The sequence below is a fragment of the Pristis pectinata genome, chromosome 9 (assembly GCF_009764475.1).
Source record: "Pristis pectinata isolate sPriPec2 chromosome 9, sPriPec2.1.pri, whole genome shotgun sequence".
NCBI lineage: Eukaryota > Metazoa > Chordata > Chondrichthyes > Rhinopristiformes > Pristidae > Pristis > Pristis pectinata.
The window spans coordinates 75,563,994-75,585,102 of NC_067413.1; the positions used below are offsets into that span (position 1 = coordinate 75,563,994).

At 38.8% G+C, this 21,109-nt stretch overlaps 1 protein-coding gene across 1 annotated transcript in view; it reads right to left on the reverse strand.

Moving 5' to 3' along the window:
* Positions 1-21,109, reverse strand: part of tox (thymocyte selection-associated high mobility group box) — a 186,100-nt gene that overhangs the window by 88,020 nt on the left and 76,971 nt on the right. Inside the window, 1 exon segment of the mRNA XM_052023750.1 lies at positions 17,237-17,302. Within this exon segment, the coding sequence (XP_051879710.1) occupies positions 17,237-17,302 (66 nt within the window).

Genomic DNA, 21,109 nt, shown 5'->3' on the forward strand with positions numbered 1-21,109 from the left:
CCTGTCAGCTCTGTTGTTCATAAGGTGAAAGATCATCAGGTTAAGCAGATTTAATTGGCTGGTTCGCCGCAGACTGAGATAAGGTAATAATAATTTGCTTCATTCAACTCAGGGAATTCACTTAAAACTGCCTTGAGTATACATTCAGACTCATTTTAACTCTTGATCTTAAATGTATCCAAAACAATGATATTTTGTTTTCATATTTGTTTGAAAAAGTAGGCATAAAACAATTTACAACACAAGTCCTCTTGAGAATATAAGAATGTACTTTCTGAACACTAAGGCTAATGATTTTGGAATGGAACAGGCACTGATTGGGAACTGGGTGGGGGAACTGATACAGATGGCATAGATCCATACAACTGGATATGTCACTTGGGTGGCAAATGTAATTTTGTAACAGGACTTTGAGGCTGGTTAAAGGTAGCATCATTGAAAAGGAACAATACCTTCATTTTAAATCAGAATGTATTCTAATAAAGCAGGACATTTTTCTATCTGCACTGGATTCTTCAGAGTGTGCATTCTTTGATAATCTGGAATGGGTAAGTGTTTTAAACATGGACTTTTTTTATTTAAAGAGTTACAGTATGACTTTACTCATGAACTCTAACTCTAAAATTCTTGGGCGTCATCATCTCAGAGGATCTATCTTGGGCCCAACACATTGATGCAATCTCAAAGAAGGCATGTCAGTAGCTCTACTTCATTAGGAGTTTGAGGAGATTTGGTATGTCACCAATGACTCTTGCAAATTTCTACAGAGGTACAGTGGAGAGTATTCTGACTGGTTGCATCACCGCCTGGTATGGAGGCTCCAATGCGCAGGATCGAAAGAGGTTGCAGAGGGTTGTAGACTCAGCCAGCTCCATCACAGGCACAACCCTCCCTGCCATCAAGGACATCTTCAAGAGGCGGTGCCTCAAGAAGGCAGCAACCATCATTAAGGACCCTCACCATCTGGGACATGCCCTCTTCACGTTACTACCATCAGGGAGGAGGTACAGAAGCCTGAACAGCTTTTTCCCCTCCGCCATCGGATTTCTGAATGGTCCATGAACCCATGAATACTACCTTTTTATTCCTCTTTTGCACTATTTATTTATTTTTGTTACATAGTATTTATCTTGCACTGTACTGTCGCCACAAAACAACAAATTTCATGACATATATCAGTGATAATAAACCTGATTCTGATTCTGATATTGCTTTTCACACTGATGAAATCTGTGGTATTTTAAAAATAAATTAGCTTGTTTTTATTCTATCTCAGAATGTGGGGATGTTTGGAAAGATAAGAATTTATTTCCTATCTCTCTGTCTTCAGAAAAGTGGTGGGGAGTTTTCTGCAGTCTGTATTGTGAACGAATCCCAGAATACTGGTAAATAAGAAAGTGCAGGGTTTCGATCTTCATTAGCCTGGTGGAACTGTGAGCTGTGATCAACACACAAGAGTTTGCAATGAGATACAGAGAGGCTGAGTGAGTTGGAAAGAAGGTGACAAGTGGAGAGTAATGTGGGAAATCTGAGGTTATGCAGTTGGGCAGCAAAGAATAGAAAAGCAGATTTTTTTTTAATATTGAGAAGCTAGTTTATGGTGCTATGTGGAGGTTTAGCAAAATGTGTCAGAACTGACCAAATGGCCACCTGGCACCAACCAGAATGTTGCTGAATGGTGGGGAGAAGGCCCCTCTCACATCACTCCTGCTAACTACTCGTAACGTCACTGTCACCATAAGTTTTCTTGAGACTGCTGTTCATCTTCCGATGGAATCCCTCCTTGCACAGAAGGTGTGCAGAGAAATGCATTGGTATCTGTCCATGTTCATCGTCAGTAGACTGACAACACCTTCTGTGATCTTGAAAACTAACTCAAATGATAACTCATAAATGGAAGGAAAGATAAGCACTGTGATGCGATGGGGATTTTTATTTTATTTTAGTTCACTCATGAGATGTGAGCATCACTGGCAAAAATTAATGATCACCCCAAATTAACCTTGAGAAAGTGCTGAAGAGATTCTAGCCAAGAAATTTGAATGTGTTTTGCATTTTTCAATGTCACATGTGTACTAATTGGTTACTTCTGGAATGAAAATTTGACCAAGAACTTCTGGATATGAATCACACATGTGGGATGACCAGATTTCTGCATCTGACTTGCATGGAATAATTTCATTTCCATACAACATTTCTTCAGACTGTTTCCTGGAAAATTAGGTCATGTGTACTCTTAGAACAATCATGCTTTATTAGCACAGCTCCCAGAGTAGATCCTGGCTTTAGTCCCCTGTTTACTTTCTGTATTTTAGGCCTTATGCCACACGCCCAGCACCCCACCACTACAACGGTACTGACCCCAACCCCAACTCCCAATCATTTACCAGTCTCACCCTTAACTCTCTAACACTGCCTGCTGTCTCCCTGCCACCCAAATTTCAACCCTCCCCATGCCGGCTGATTCCCCCACTGATCCCCAACTCTGGTCATAAATCTTCATTTTTGAATCTGACCCTGAATCCCTGATCTGACATCTGACCCCAATCATAAACCCAATCGAAGGCCTGATTTGCCTTTTACCTCTGGCCCTTGATTTCCCATGACTTCCTGGTCCCAGTTCTGCTCCATTGCAGCACACAATGTAAAGTGTGTATGGTATTCAGTAACACTCGCCATGCCTGTACACAATCATAGACCATTTGAACATTGAGAGAGAGAATCAGCTTGCCCTTCCCAAACAGATTGGAGCTCTGGTGTGGTGCACTTAATGGTACAAGTGCGTAGTCAATCACCTCTACACCTCAGGAAAGCCAGCTTCACCTGTATCTGGTTGAGTGGGGCCGCAAAACAACTTCTCGCTCAATGTCAGCAAAGCTAAAGAGATGATTGTTGACTTTAGGAAGGTGAAGGAGGGTGAACATGTGCTAGTCTACACTGGGGGATTGGCAGTGGAGAAGGTCAGCAGCTTTAAATTCCTGGGCATTAACATATCAGATGACCTGTCCTGGGCCCAGCACATTGATGCAATCATACAGAAAGTGCGCCAGCGTCTTTACTTTCTTAGGAGGTTAGGGAGGTTTGGCTTGTCATTGAACACTTTAACAGACTTCTACATATGTACTGTTGAAAGTATCCTGACTACATCATGGAATGGTATGGCAGTTTGAATGCATAGTAACCTAAGAAGCTGCAGAGACTAGTGGACCCTGCCCAATACATCACAGGCACATTCCTCCCTACCATCAGTAGTATCTACAGGAAGTGCTGCCTCAAGAAGGCGACATCTATCATCAAAGATCCCTACCATACGGTCCATGCCATCTTTCTCCAGCTACCATCAGACAGGAGGTACAGAAGCCTGAAGTCCCACACCACCAGGTTCAAGAACAGCTACTTCCCTTCAATCATTCAGTACTTGAACCAACTGGCAAAACCCTAATCACTACAGTTTAGCAACACTACCACCACTTTGACCACGTTGCACTCAAATGGACTTTGTTTTTTGTTCTAATTGTGTTTTCTTGTAAAAATTGTGTATTTTTATGTTTATGTTTTTCTTGTGAATGCTGCTTATATGATGCTATGTGCCTGTGATGCTGCTGCAAGCAAGTTTTTCATTGCACCTGTGTATACATGTGATTAAGATGGTGATGATTAAGATATCTTTATTAGTCACATGTACATCGAAACACAAAGTGAAATGCATCTTTTCCATAGAGTGTTCTGGGAGCAGCCTGCAAGTGTCGCCACGCTTCCGACGCCAACATAGCATGCCCACAACTTCCTAACCCATATGTCTTTGGAATGTGGGAGGAAACCCACACATATACAGAGAGAACATACAAACTCAAGGGCAGTCATGATAGTGTAGCGGTTACCGTAATGCTATTACAGCACCAGTGACCTGGGTTCAATTCCGGCCACTATCTGTAAGGAGTTTGCACGTTCTCCCCTGGTCTGCGTGGGTTTCCTCTGGGTGCTCCAGTTTCCTCCCACATTCCAAAGGCGTGCAGGTTAGGAAGTTGTGGGCAGGCCATGTTGGCGCTGGAAGTGTGGAGCCACTTGCAGGCTGCCCCCAGAACACTCTACGCAAAAGGTGCATTTCACTGTGTGTTTTGATGTACATGTGACTAATAAAGATATCTTATCCTTACAGACAGAGGCTGGAATTGAACCCAGGTCACTGACACTGTAATAGCGTTATGCTAACTGCTACACTACCATGCCTGCCCACACTTGTATATATGTACTTGTATATATGACAATCAACTCTACAATAGACAATAAAGTCAAGTACAAATCTGCCCATGTAGAAACGAATGTACTCTCTTTTGAATTCAGTGGTGTGCTGCTAATTGGGATATATAACTCTTTGGAAATAACAAAAGGCAAAGAAAATGAAGCACATTATAAACTTCACTACCACAGGCAGAGTGGTTCAGGCACTGTACATTGGTGGCCATATCATAGAGAGCTTGAACCTCCTGGGAGAAGTAAATAGACAATCTATGCTCCTTGAGTATCCTTGGAGCCATTTTCCCCTCTTCCTTCTGTGTCTTCTGCCAGTTTAGTCCAGTCTTCCCCCTCCACTGGAAACCCAAAGCTGCCATTTTTTTAAGCAATATTAATTGCTTACACCACAAGGCCAGACACAAGTGGTTTTACCCTTTGCAAAACACCCACTCACCAGAGTTTACTCAACCTCGTTGACCTCCTATTCAAACCCCAACAAATTTGCAAGTCAATAAGGATCTCTTTAAATAGCACAGGTGGTGAGCTAGATGGGGATGATGAGGTTCTTTGACTGCCAAGGTCAAGTTTCCAAGGCATGGGTAATACAGTGCTAGATCATTGTGGCTTATTTAACAATGCTGGTGACAAATCAGTGTTGCATGAATTCTGACATCAGGAAGGATGGTACACTGCAAGTGTGCCCTACTTTGCACACTTGCAGTGTACCATCCTTCCAAATTTTCAGAGTAGTACCATTTAATCAAAATGTTCACTTGAAATTCGCAATTGAAATTGAAAGCAAATAAGCCACATGGCACTAAACAAAGGCACTTCGCAGCCATTGTCATTTGAATTGCTATAAATTCTTCTTTCTGTTTATAACCATTACTTCAATATGTATTCAGAATTACACACTATGATGCACCACAACTGAATTTCTTGGCAAAATCACACATGCGGACCTTATGCTGTTCATATTATTAATTTTAAAAAGTAACTAAAATGAGGAAATGTGAGAAAAACATCTCACCACTATTCTAATATTAGTGATTATAGGTGAAAAATTCCTAGCTCTCAATTTTAAGAAATGGGTCTTCAGAGTAACACATGTATCTATAATACAGCAAAATTTGAATAATTCTGAATCCAATTATTCAATTATATGAAAATTCTTATATTTCAACATTTGGCTCATTCATTAGTTCAGAAAGTGAGCGAAGGGTCCAGAGTGTAAGTGCGATGTGTAGCGTGTATCCATGGGTCCGGAGTGCAACCGGAACCAAGGTCAGCATCCGATATATACATATACATGGGTAGGCCTGTGGCTAGAGCCAGGGTCTAGAGATCTTGTATGTTTCCTGCTTCCTTTAAACCTGCCAGGTTCACTGAAAAATAACTATACTACTGTGTAAAATGTGAAAAAAGGGGAATGTGTTGGGATATTATGAGGAGTAACATCCAATCGCCCAGAAAATGTGCTAGTCCAGCACCACAGAATACCTAAGGGTGTCTGATCTTCAGAGTTTTACAGCATACAGAATAGGAAAAAACCCAAGTATTGCACAATAATAAACATTAACTGCATACTTAAACAGTTATTCTAATTACAATCATGACCCTTATATTTAAAATACAGAAATATATTATAATTAACACTTCTGCTGAAGCAGTTGCAAGTGTTTTAAAACCTTATCATCAACCAGTACAGTAATTTGAAAAGTGAATACTTGATTACAGATATTCTTGCTAACAGAACATGAAAACAATCTGTAAGCATTTTCTGTAGGTACCCATTATACTAATTCCTTCAAAGCAAGTGCATTCTCACCATAGTTAAAGTTTGGAACTCAAATAATGAAGTCAATTCCACCACTGTCTCAATGTAAGTCCAGTTAATTCACAGAAGATGGCAGGAGACTGAATTTCGAGGAAGAAGATATCTCAGCAAAAATTTCAGTTTCACCTCAGTTGACCAGTGGCAAACAGAATACAATGTGGAAAAATGTAAGTTGGAACTAACACAATTAAACAAATGGCATGCCAGTTCAGCTGAATTCAAAACCCCTGAGGTTCTGCCAAAATCCTATAGGCTAAATTTGCAATACAGTACACACCTCTGTCAACTAGAGGCACTTCAGAACACAGCTGAGAAGAATGGCTTGAAAAGTTGGAGCTTGTCTACCACAAAAAGAAATGTCTCATTGGGTTCCTAGTAATAGTGAAAGAAAACCCCAAAGCTTCATTTTAGGATAGGGATGCACAGGTAACATCTTTCGGAATTTCTTCTCAGAGAGTGATAAATTGTTACAATACAGTTGCTTACAAAGCAAATTGAGGCCAGAATATTAAAATCATTTAAGAAATAACTGTATGCCATAATGGGAAAATCAATGTTTTGTATATTGGAGGAATACAATTATTTGGAAAAATATTCATCTTACAGCTGTATGCATCTTTTGTCATCCTAAGCTATGACAGCTTTAAATTCTAGTTAAATAATGGGTGAATGAAAGGGAATTAACCATAATTCCCAAGCCTGACTGATATCCCTGTTAAAAAGTGCATGTGAATGAATGCCAAGTAAGCAGAAACTTCAAGGATTGATGCTTCTCTGCCACTTTCCATGATGGGGTACATCTTACAAGATCTCCTATCAATGACAGGGTTTCATCTGCAGACATTGTAAGTAAACAAAAAAAACCACTTATTTCCATAGCTGGACTCTTGCCTGATTTTAGAACACCTCTGTGTGAGCCTCCATGATAATTTTGTAAAAATATGTATGTAAAACTAGCTTTTTGTTTTACATCAGATATAACAACAAATGGTTCATTCTATTGGAGTAGGTACATTCCTCCAAAATCCCTATTTTAAAATCAGACCCTCTAATGAATATTTGACTACCAATTTTTTTGATAGATTAACTACAAAGTTGTTTTAGAATACTTGGATTAGAAAGTAATTTTTATGCCAGGATTCTCCTCACACCTGTACATGTTCAATTCACTAGTGTTAAATACAGACTAGGTGGCAATATTTTTATCAATGTCTTTTTCCATTACTTTGAATAAGATGGCATCACTTATGCAATAAATTAATGTAATTTAATGAAATTAATTTTGTATTTCAACAATTTTAACCAGATGCTTCCAGGACTCCCCCTTCACACCATTGGCATGCATCCAGCAGTAGCTTCACTGAAAACATTACATGCAAAGAATCTCTTTGCTTGGAGCTACAGTTCATGAAAAGCAATCCCACATATGTTGTTACTTAACAATGAGCAACAGCCTTAAGCATGCAGCATGATTTGATAATTTATCATCTGTAATAATTGCTGTGTGCACACTATATGGCAGAAGGGGGCTGTGATTCTCTTTTCATGAAAAATGCAAGTGACCTGCTTTTATCGATAATCTTGAATTATTGATATAATTGTGGAACTGAGACATTCCACATCAATAGGAAAAATATTATTAGCAAGAACAAACAAATATCTGTCAACTTTGTGAGACTTTGATTTTTTTTTCTTTTTGCAGAGGATTTTGGAATAAGCTATATTTATGTGTATTCTCTTTGTGACATAAGTGCTTTGGAAAACAGGTTTGAAAAAATCTTCATAATTGACTGGAGGACTGAAGGTATGAACTAAAGCCAGACAAGGTTGTTTGTTGAATGTTGCACCTCAGAGTCTATTTTAAATTAATACAATGCTGATTAGTTATCACATTCATGATCTATTAAACTAGGTTAGCTCCCTTATTTCATTTTCAGAATATCATGGACTTGGAGGGACATCTGCCCTTCTGGCAGCTTCCATAGAAAGAAGGACAAGGGTCACATGGGTAGTCAGTTAGCTAGCTGGATCTGGGAAAGAATTTGAACAAGTGAGAAGAAAGCTACTCTCTTCAAGCCAAGAATCAGACTGACCAGAAAAGCTGAAGACAAAAGAGACTGCAGATGCTAGTAACTGGAACAAAAAACAGAACGCTGGAAGGACTCAATGGGTCATTCAGCAATTGTGGAAGCAAAAAATGTAAGTTTATGTCGTGGGTCAAGACCTTGAATCAGGACTGAGAGGGAAGAGGAAAGAATGCCAGTATATAGCAGGACGAGGGAGGGGTGGGACAGAGGCTGCTAAGTAATAGGTGGAACCAGATGGGGAGGGGATAATGAACTCATGCAATCAGGTGGGTTGAGGGGTTTGGAAAAGTGAACAAAGGGAGAAGGAAACTAGGTGTTGAGTGTGTGTGGGAGCAGAACACAGAGCATGTAATTTACCTGAAATTGGAAGATTCACCATTCATACCATTGGGTTGTAAACTATTGGAAAAATTGACTGGAAACAGTGTGGACATCAGTGAACCCCCACGAACAGGCACTTAGACAGTCCCACTACCAAAATGATATCTGCATTTGTACACCAGCTTTGTTAAACAATTTAAAGTGATCTATGGACTTACAAACCCTAAAGGAATATCCTGGATGTCCACCATAGAACATAGAACAGTACAGCACAGAACAGGCCCTTCGGCCCACAATGTTGTGCCGACATAGCTAATCCCTCCTTTCTACAGAATGCCCATATCCCTCCATTTTCCTCTCATTCATGTGCCCATTCAAGCCCCTCTTAAATATCCCTAATGAATTTGCCTATCAGGCAATGCATTCCAGGCATCCATCACTCTCTCAGTAAAAAATGTACCCCTCACATCTGTTCTGAACCTAACCCCTCTCACCTTAAATGCATGCCCTCTGGTATTGGATCACTCAATAACGGGAAAAAGATATTGCTTGTCCACCCTATTTATGCCCCTCATAATTTTATACAGATCACCCCTCAGCCTCCACTGCTCCAGAGAAAGAGCCCAAGTTTGTTCAGCCTCTCCTGATAGCACATGCCCTCTAATCCAGGCAGCATCCTAGTAAACCTCCTCTGCACCCTCTCTAGAGCCTCAACTTCCTTCCTATAGTGAGGTGACCAGAAATGCACCCAACAGTCTAAATGTGGCCTAACCAGAGTTCTATAGAGACACATCATAACTCCTTGATTCCTATACTCAATACCTCGATTAATGAAAGCAAGCATTCCATAAGCATTCTTAACCACCCTATCTACCTCTCTAGGCACTTTCAATGAGCCATGGACTTGCACCCCAAGGTCTCTCCGCTCTTCAACACTGTTAAGGGTCTTGCCCATTAGAGTGTACTGCCTCTTGACATTAGTCCCACCAAGGTGCAACACCTCACATTTATTCAGGTTAAACTCCATCTGCCATTTACCTGCCCACATCTGCAACTGACCTATATCACACTGTATTTGTCGCCAGTCTTCTACACTATTCACAACTCCACCAATCTTGGTATCGTCTGCAAACTTACTAACCCCCCATCAACATACTCATCCAGGTCATTTATGTACATCACAAACAGCCGTGGTCCCAGTACAGATCCCTGCGGAACACCACTACTCACAGGCCCCCAGCCTGAATAAGTCCCTTCAACCACCACCCTCTTGTCTTCTATGGGCAAGCTAGTTCTGGATCCACACAGCCAATTCTCCACTGACCCCATGCATCCAAACTTTCTTGATTAATCAATGATGTAGTACCTTGTCAGATGCCTTACTGAAGTCCATATAGATGACATCCACAGCTCTACCTTCATCAATCTCTCTCGTCACCTTGTCAAAAAACTCAACCAGGTTAGTAAGGCACGACTTGCCCCGCACAAAGCCATGCTGGCTTCCCCGAATCAAGCCATTGGATTCCAGATGCTTGAATATCCTACCTCTAAGAATTTTCTCCAGCAATTTCCCTACAACTGACATGAGATTCACCGGTTTATAGTTCCCCAGATTTTCCCTTGTTCCTTTCTGAAATAGAGGAACAGCATTAGCCACACGCCAGTCCTCCAGGACCTCACCTGTGGTCAAAGAGGACACAAAGATACTGGTCAAGACCCCAGCAATTTCCTCTCCCACCTCCCTCAGTAACCTGGGGTATATCCCATCGGGCCCTGGGGACTTATCCACCTTAACACTGTTTAGGAGACCTAACACTACCTCCTCCTTGACCTCTAAATGCCCTAACATGTTTACGCCCTCAGTTTCAATTTCTGCATCCTGCATGTCCCTTTACTGGGTAAATACCAAAGAGAAATACTCATTCAGAACCTCACCCACATCCTCTGCATCCAAACATAGATTCCCTTCTTTATCCTTAAGTGGTCCTACCCTGTCCCTCGTTATCCTCTTATTCCTTACATAGGTTTAGAATGCCTTTGGATTCTCCTTAATCCTACTTGCTAAGGACTTTTCATGGCCCCTCCTGGCTTTCGTAATTCCTTTCTTGAGTTCATTTCTAGCTTCTTTATAGTCGTCACGTGCTCCATCTGATGCTAACTTCCAAAGCTCTACATACTTGTCCTTTTTCTTCTTGAGTAAGTTCAACACTACTCTGGACATCCAAAGTTCCCTTCTTGTGCCATTCATGTCCTTCCTTCTAGTCGGGACATACCTATCCTGTACCCTATGTATTTAATCCTTAAACACTTTCCACATGTTCGATATGGACTTGCCAGCAAAAAGGTGTTCCCAGTTTACTCTACCTAGTTCCTGCGTTATGCCTTCATAATTAGCAGTGCTCCAATTTAAAACCCTCCCGCTAGCCCCATACCTATCCTTATCTATAGCTATTCTGAAAGTTAATGAGCTGTGGTCACTGTTCCCCAATTGCTCACCCAGTGATAGGTGAGTCACCTGGCCAGGCTCATTACCCAACACCAGGTTGAGAATAGCCTCTCCCCTTGTTGGACTGTCAACATATTGATTTAAGAACCCATCCTGGATACACCTAACAAATTCTGCTCCATCTAACCCCCTTGCACTAAAAAGGTCCTAATTTATATTAGGGAAGTTGAAGTCTCCCATAATCACAACCCTGTAGTTTTTACACGTTTCCCTAATCTGTTCGCATATCCGTTCCTCAATGTCCCGGCGACTATTGGGAGGTCTATAGTACACCCCCAAGAGAGTGATTGCACCCTTCCTATTCCTGGGTTCTACCCATATAGACCCTGTGTCCGAGCCCTCCATTACGTCTCCCTGGAGTGCAGCTGATATATTATCTCTAATTAGTGTTGCAACTTCTCCCCCTCTTTTACCCCCCCTCTCTATTCTTCCTAAAACTTCGAAACCCTGGTACATCGATCACCCATTCCTATCCCTCCCTCAACCAAGTCTCTGTAATGGCCACAACATCATAGTTCCATGTACTGATCCATGCTCTAAGTTCATCACTCTTGCCCATAATACTCCTAGGATTAAAGTACAAACACTTCAACCATTCGTCCCAATCACATCTGTTATTAGGAATCTGTCTAATACCGCATTCCCTGATATCAGCCCTACTGCCCGTTCCCTCACTTACTGACCTGTTGTTCTGGTTCCGATCCCCCTGTGAAGCCAGTTTAAAGTTCCCTAGTAGCATAAGCAAACCTCCCCTGCCAGGATATTGGTTCCCCTCCAGTTCAGGTGCAACCCATCCCTCTTATACAGGTCACCCCTTCCCAGAAAAGGTTCCAATGATCCAAGAACTTGAAACCCTGCCCCTGCACCATCTCCCAGTCACTCATTTGTCAGTGCTATCATCCTGTTCTTTCCTTCACTAGCTCATGGAACCGGGACTACCTTGGAGGTTCCTGCCCTTCAGCCTCCTTCCTAAATCCCTATACTCATTGCACAGAACTCTACCCTTCTCCTGCCTATGTCATTGGTACCAATATGCACCACGACCTCCGGTCTGCTCACCCTCCCCCTTAAGAATATTCTGCAACTGCTCCGAGACATCCAAGACCCTAGCACCCGGGAGGCATTATAGGTTTAATTTAGTACGAACTGAATATGAACTGAAACTGAGAACAGTCAAAGAAGATTTCCATTTAGTAATAAATGTTGTTCATTGTATTGCAGTATCATTTAAAATGCAATAAATTGTATTTTAAAATGACACTTTCAGAAGTAAACAAACAAGTAGAGGCACTCTAATCACATGACAAAATGAGTTAAAGCCTTTAGGCTGCATTATTGAATTAAATTGGTTATAACGGATACTTATATAAAATCGGTTTACTATTACTGTCAATCTGCCTTCGTACCATTTAATACTGCCATGCTGAACCCTGGCTGGATCAGGAGCAGATTTAACATTTCCACCACTGAGTGAAGTAAAATGGCTAAAAAGATGTATACATATAAAACACCTTTCACATTATTTCAGAAGTGTTTACAGCCAAATAATTGCTTTTTGATGTGTTATACAGGAAACACAGTAGCCAATTTGCACACATCGAGCTCCTGGAAACAGCGTAGAAAAAACAATCAGGTATCTGCTTTTAGAAAAGTTATTGAGGGGTAAATATTCCGCACCAGAGAATAACTCCTCCACTATTCTTTGAGATTGTGCATGTGATCTTTAACATCTAACTGACATAGCAGGTGGTTGGTTTAAATGTCTAATCTGAAAGGCAACATTTCAGACACTGCAGTACTCTCTCTTCACTGCATCAACTAAATGTGACTTGAACCCAGAGCTTGATAGTGACATATTTGAATTTTGGATTTTTAAAAGTATTAAATACATGAAGTAGTCCAATAGGGAAAAGCAAAAAGAAAATTGCCATGTCGTTGGAATGGCCATTATAGGCTACAGAGAGATCATATAAGGGGTAAGCTTTCAGTTCAAATACCTCTTTAGAAGATTAGATTTAGTGTTAGTACATGCCTCGGAAGGTTGTAGATTCAAGCCCCGTTCCTGAGATATGAGGCCATAATCCAGGCCAACACTTCTGTACAGGCCTTTCTTTCGTATAGCCTTGGAAAGGAGATACTATATATGGCCAGTTTATGGATTTCCCATCAATATGTTTATGTACTCATGACAAGGAAAAGGCCATCAGATTCTTAACTTTAACTAATTTTAACTTCAGAGGAAATATCCTTGCTATGTAAAAGACACTAAGGCTGATTTTCCTGAATCTTCCTCAGAAGGTAAAAGTATAGATAGGGCTTTACCTAGAAGGGTAACTGGTCAATTAAAGTAATTGAAATGTCATGAAACGCCATTTCTGGCATTTCCAGTTTCCAGAAGCTATGTACTTTTGTCACTGAGAAGGAGGCAGGAAAATATAGTATTATAAACTGTCAAATGGTTCACTCAAAGCACAGTAGGGTATTCATAAATACATTATAAGATTCTGTAAAGAACAACAGATGTTTGATAGCAGCAATCATTCACTTCATTTGTGTGCCAGCTTTGTTAAATAAGTGAAATTGATCTTTGAACTTTAAAACCCTAAAGGCATATCCTAGATGATCAATCACTGTAGGCATAATTCCGTATGAATACCAAACACCACTGTTAACACGGATCTGACAACTGTCAAAGAAAGTTTCCATTTATTGATAAGTGTTGTGCATTGTATTGTGGTACCACTTAAAATATGTTAAATTATAATAAGAGTAAAAGAATCATGAAGTTATATCCAGGTATAGTTTCAAAAGTGAATCGACAAGCAGAGGCACTGTATGGTCAGGAGCGACGGAATCATTATAGAATGATTCAAATACCTTAGGCTGCATTACTGAATGAGACTGGTTAATATATATGATGCTTACATAAAATGGTTTTACTATTACTGTCAATCTACCTTCCACTGGCATAGTGTGAGATATTTCTTGCTTCCTGACTCTAGTGCTTCAGGGCAGACTTTTTCCCCATAGTAATAATTCTTAACCTATGCAATAAAGCCTTCAGTCTTTGATTTTAGTCATGTTGACAGCCAATTAATTGTTCTGTAACCTTGGTTCAACTAAAGGCTTATTCTTTTTTGTTTTCTCATTATCACTTTTTTCCCTCCAAGCTGTGATTCTATTGGCTGCAAAAATGTTTGACAGCATAAAGGTGAAATTTCTTTAACTTGTTTTCTTTATCAATTGTATGTTATTCTTTTCTGATGTATGCTCATTTATCTTCATCACAATTTACCATAGATTTTTAATACAACAAGCCATTCCCCCTGCCAATTCTACATAAATTGGACTATCTTGCACAGTAATAGAATACATTATGCAAGGTAAAAGCATGTTATCTCACCACACTTAGGCATAATCCAATATATAAATGAAGTTAAATCGCGCTGTGAAAAATGAAAACCTAAACACATTACTGCTTAGTTCACAATTCTTTGCTATTTTAACAAGACATAAAATCAACTAAAACAAACATGCTTGTGACACCTTTGTTAATAATCGGAATGTGTACAAATGCACGAATGGTTTGTACACTAACACCCACACCGCAAAATTATTACAAAATGTTCTTAAGCTCACTTACCTTCATATGATCAGCTTTGAGTTGGTGTTCATGGGTGCCTTTACACTACAGTTACTGAAATTGTCTGTTACCAGAGTATAGTGTATGGTGTATTTGTTGAACTCAAACTATGTTGTCAGCTGTGCCTCAAGCCAAGATTAGCAATAAAGGAGATGTGTGTGCAGAGCTTCACTCCCCATCCAATTAATTTCCAATGTTATCATAGAATGGGTAGTAACGATGACTTGTTTCTATTTAAAGGATTTTAAACATTGTTAAAAAAATGTTCCAATTACGTCCAAGAATATTTAAGAAATCAGTACTTTATGCAGGTCTGGAAATAAGTTCCAAGTTCTGCAAGGCCCAGGTAATGTGACAACATGCCTTGGATTTTACTGCTAAATCCAAAAAACCGGCATTCAGTCCATATAAATAGCAGTAAGATTTCCATACACGCATTTGAGCTCAGTCTTACTGAGATTTGCCAGCATTCAACCCTTTGATTTCATTGGGGGCTGTGGCACGACCTGGTTACTCAATCTGAGCCTGACAGGGCCCGACTTTGGATAGGGTTGGGTGTATATTCTGATTATACACTCCATGGGGTTCACATTGGATCTGGCTGTGATGGACTACCTCAATACACTTCAACGATTGCAAGCCTTTTGTCAGCTTTTTTTGCAAATGCCTCCCAATATTACTTTGGTTTTATTAGAATTACCCCACAGAAGCAATAGTGTGTTTGAGATTATAATATTTTTGCAATGATTGTAAGGCCTTAGGCTTGGATTGTGCTTCGATTAGTTGCGTCATGTTTTTATAGATAACGTGCCCCAAACAAAAAGCAAAAGTTTTAGTTTTTTAAATATTCCAGTGAGCGCTAAATGAAATTTGGAACAAACACAGATGACTAAGTTAGAAGCTAAAATTCCATAAATAGCAATTCTTTTTATTATTTCAAAATTCCTTACATTTTCAAATATTCATGTGAGGAAATTAAAATGCACATACATAAAATAAAATTTATAGGACCAAGTAGTCTGTTAATTAATTAAGGTGTTAACTATGAAATGATAACTTAATATCTATGAAAAATTCACATGGTACTCATGCAGCAGCTAAAAATTCTTAGAGTATTTTAAGGCTGGTTTGGTTGAGGAGCAGCTTAAATTTACAACAGTTCTAGTGATTTTCCTTGTTTGCAATGGATAAGACTGAAAGCTGGATAACCTGTAGAGGCACACTGGTTCATTGCCAACAACTTTGGTTTTTCTCCATTAATCACACATGCATGATAGCTCCTACCAGTTTCACGATGATAACGGTTGTTGTTTTGCTACTAATACTGTCACAACACCTGGGCCATTATACTGTTGGTGTGAATAAAGTTACCGAGTGAATAAGGTTAGTCTTTGCCCCAAATGTACATATCACTTCTCTCTGAGCTGAGAGTTGACTTTGCAGCTTCTCTATTTGTTTAAAACACTTGGTGTGATCAGCACTGCTTCTCCCCTTATCTAGTGCCAACTTCTGCACTACATTCATAGCAGTCCGTGAATCCTGACACTGACTTTTCCATTTCCATTTCTATTCCTACTTCCGTATTCGCCTTTTTACACTCCTCTTCACTTTTTTCCTTCTCTCTTGTCACACATTCACACTGAGCCTGAGATTGACTTGTGTATTAAATACGCCTGCCCCTGCTCCCACAGCATTTCATTTTCTTTCCTCTCTCTCTCTCCAACTCTTTCCTGTTTTTCCCTAATTCTTCCCTGCATAGGTAACTGTATAGGTAATTTCCCATTTTGATATTCTAACCTCCTAACCTATGTGGTGGTTCAACTTGAAACAGGGTCCTGGACCCTCTTTTCTTTCGAGCTCACCCAAAGTTTGCCAAATATGTAGATACAGGAAAGTTGATGCAGTAAAGTTGCGAGTTTGAATTAATTAGGATTTGTGTGGTCACTTGCCTAACCCAAGTTAGTTGACTGAGGTAAGGGTCAACAATACCTTAGAATGAGTCAAATTTAATAATAAAATGTCTTAGCCTATTGTGTGAATCATTATTTGCTTTGGACAGCAAATAGCAGGAATTAGGAATAAATCTTGGCAATGCTAATCTTCAGTCATGTTCTATTTTTTGACTGAAGAAAGTTAATGTATTTATTTATTCTTATTTTATATGAAAATATTATTTCCACATTTTTTTTCCAATTAAAATGAATTGGTTTAATCATTATTTACGTACAGGTGGTCAGTGTTAGATTTGTACTCCACGATCAAACTAGTTACAATTAAAAATCTCTTATTAAGCATATGTGAGCACACTTTACAAAAATAAAATAGATTTGCCTTTAAAGATCATGCCAACAAAGTTATTTGATTATGCTGAAGGAAAAAAACATTCTGCTAATTGCAATGGTGAATGTTTGCATCTAAGAATCATCCAAATATGACATTTGTTCAAGCTACATCTCATTAGTCCAAAGCACAGTTTAAATGCTTTGTTTGCAAATTATAATTATTTTGATTACACTAGTTACTGATAGCAATGCTTATTTGCAATGCATCCTTTGAATTTGTCTAATTACATCTTAAAACACGGTGGAGAAGATTAATTAACCCACCTGGCTTCCTGGCATGAAGTCCTGGCTTGGATCTGTCATACTCATGTACATGTTTTCACCATCAAGCTGTGAAAAGAATAATAAATATTCAGAGTGCATCCAAACTTAAAATCTGGCCATAACATACATTATAATTAAATGTAGATTTTGTTGAAAAGGTTTGTTTTTGGTTTCATATTGCTGGTCTTTGATGAAATTCTTTCCATCTTTATTGACCCTGGATGTCAGTGATTTGAGGTAATTAGTTCAGTAGTAATTACATCAGGAAGGCAAAAAATGAATGGTTTCCTTTCATCTGCAATCTGTTATGAAACAAAATGGCTCATTCTCTGCACCATGCATACACATATTGCCATTAGTTTTAATGAATTGCTAAATGAATCACACTGTTTCTGGCAGGATACAAGAATGATGAAGCGTACCTAAAATGCACCCTGACTTGGCTCCAGATCTCAAAGTTGCAATGCAGTTATAGAATGTGCATGTGTTATAATACAGAAATTCTTTAATCTTTCAGTCTAGATTTCAGATGTATCTGAAGGGTTGTGACAACCAATCAAAATCAATATACCCAAAGTAAACACTTAAACCCAGAAACTCTACTACTTAGTGCAATGTTTTTATGCACTACACAATAGCATCTCACCAAAAATCTGACTTTATCTGCAAATAGATTGGTGCATGGGTGAGAAGTACATTGAGAAACTTGAGAGTTAGTCCCTGAATTTGTTAACAGCTACAGAAATTCTCTAATCTTTTAGTCTCGATCTCAGATGTATTTGAAGAACTGTGACAACCAATAGAAATCAATACACCCAAAGTAAACACATAAATCTAGAAATTCCATGACATAGTGCAATGTTTTATGTACCACTCAATAACATATTATCAAAAATATGACTTTGTATGCAAGTAGCACACTTCTGCATTTTAGATCCAAGCCATGCATACGATGCGCATTTGCGCATAAGCTAAATATTTTACTGTACCCATAAATGCTGAACTGATGCCATTCACAGTATTCCAGTATATCATTTAAAAGTTTTAGTAATAAATATGGTTTCAGAATAGTCTAATTATAAAATGGAATCCATGTATTTATTTATGTCAATTGAGTTGGTTTCCATGTGAAGTGCTACACAATCTGTTCTCTGTATTTCCTGACTGATGAAACATAGATGATTTTGTTAAGTAACATTTTGATGTACATGCTACGCTATCAAGAATCATGAATTGTGTAATATTATATTTTAAATAGATATTAACTCAATTTATCACTTCGGAGTACAGGATAGGTATCACCTGTTGGTGCAAAATTTTCCAGATTCATGGAAAGGTAAGCAAACCAACATCAGTATTCTCTCCCAGGACAGCATCCCCAGAATTGATGCCTGTTACACTCAGTAGGCTATGCTGAGTAGGCCATACCCTTCAAATGCCTAACAACAGACTCCTGTCACAGGAAGAGATTGCCAGGTGGACAGAGGGAAAGATTCAAGGTTCTGTTCAAAAATGCAACATCCAGGTTGACTGCTGAGAATCTTTGGCCCATGACCACTCAGAGTAGAAAAGCATTTAGAATGGTATTGAGAACCTCAAAAGCATGCATTGGATGCACTAGCCACCCATCAAGCAATTGCCGCTCCATCTGTGGAAGAGTTTGCAGTTACCACATTGGCCTCATCGGCCACCTCAGAACACAAAAACTGCAGTGGAAGCAAAGTTATCCTCAATCCTGAGAAAGAGGAGAAATAACAACTATGGATTATATAGAAATTAATTAACATGGCTCCTTTGTGCAGTAAGATTGATATAATATTAATTAAGATTATAAGCAATGACATTGTGTTTTCCTGAGACAGACATTTCAATAATTTACAAATACCTTCAATGAAACCAGTGTCACAAAAATTCACGAGTTTCAGTCCAATACCAATTCTGTGGTCCTCAGTTCACCATCCAAAATCCAGGATATTATAATATACTTCATCAGTGAAAACCATGATTATCTGTTCTATTTACACAAGAACAAAAATTATGAAGACACAGATAAATGTAATAGAAATATAAATTGTAACAGATATGAAACAGGTTGTTGATCTGCTATTCACGTTGATGCAGAGTAGATCCAATCCTTGCAAATCTACAAAATCAGTGTAGATTGTGGTGTAATTTTTTTATATATACAGGTGGGACAAAGCACCCAATCAGGCAGCAATCAAATATATGAGGCTTGATCATCTCCTTAGCCCCTCTCTCACCGATTATCATTCTCCACCGTGATCTTCTCCCCATTCCCACCGGCTTTCCCCACTGATCTTCTTTTCCCCTCATATCCAATCTGGTCCACAAGACATTTTCTCTCTACCCTAATTCTCTGCAATGGTGGGAGACTGTGGAGGATGGGACAAACCTTTTCATGTTTTCATGTATCAGTCCTAATGTGCCATTCAGCATACTTTGGGCTTGTATGAAATAGAATATTGCAACATAGAAACATAATACAAAATGCGTGTAGTCCCCTTGAGCACTGCTGCTTTAAAATATATCTTTATCCACAGAGGAATGTCTTGGTTGCAATGTTGCTTTGAATGTAAATATAATCAATAATCAAAACCAAACATAACATTGATATTGAATACTCTATAATCCAACAAAAGCCAAGTATTCAAAGGTGGTGCTGTCTATGCACTATTACAGTTGATGTCTGTCATAATTAAATGAACATCAAGCAACAATATTAGACTCCTCTATCTCAAAGCTTCACTCTAGCAATGGCCTCCAACACGTTTGAAAAATTGCACACTTTATAACAACTAAGTTATTTTTAAACAACAAGTTTACAACAACAAAAGCCCAAATTTCCTTCCCCTGAGAAAGCTTCCAAGAAGATTTGTATATATGCTTGTCTCAAGAGCTAGTTTCCAGTTGATTATTTGATAGTATTTTGTTTTAACAGCAAATTAATTCCATTATTCCAGTATAAATTATCTGGATAGCTTTTCAGAGTTAAACTTTTATCGATCAGTAAGCAACTTTGAAATTATTTACCAACATATTAAGAAATCACTATACAACTCTTCCTGCTACAGTATATTGTTACAAAATAATGTCTGCTTTGCCCTGGGCTTTTTTTGATTCAGACATGTGGATAGTGTTTCTTTTTTTCATTGCTTAAATATTCCTTTCCCTATATTCTAATGTGTAATTATGCATTGTGAAAATTTATTTTTGTCCTTTTAAAATGTTAACTAGTTTTATTGTAGCATTTATTGTCTTAGATTCCAGAAGTGATGCAGTAATTCAGACTCAAGGAGGGTTATATGTAGCCAGCTGCACTTAACCTCTTTAATATACTGTAATGCTTTCCAAGATATCATAACATTCCAATAAACTCACTGTCACTGAGGCAAGCTCTCAGCTCTTTTCAAGTACTTAAGTTGGACTTTATCCACTTTTCAAGATAACTGAATATGTGTTTCAGTATTTCTCTATCAGAACTTCTGGCACGCAGAAATATTTCTTTTAAATTTTCATTATTTAAAACAGAAAGTATTCTCTCAGCATTGCTTTGGCTCCTTGTCAGGCTGGGTAAAGAACTATTGTATTTTTGATATTAATAGATTTGCCTTTATTGAATCTGAATTAAGTGATGCAATTAAGCCTTTCAATTCCTTCTGCAACACATGAAGCATCAAGCTTAAACTCTTTCTTAAGACAGCACCAATGCATGTTTTATAACAGTTTAAGAGTATTAGAAAGCAGGATTACTAAAAAGCAATCCTACAACCAATTTGAAAAGTTATTATTACCTGTTAGGTCTCCTTGCCACAGATCTGCCAGTAATGTTGAACTGAAAGTGCACAAGAACCA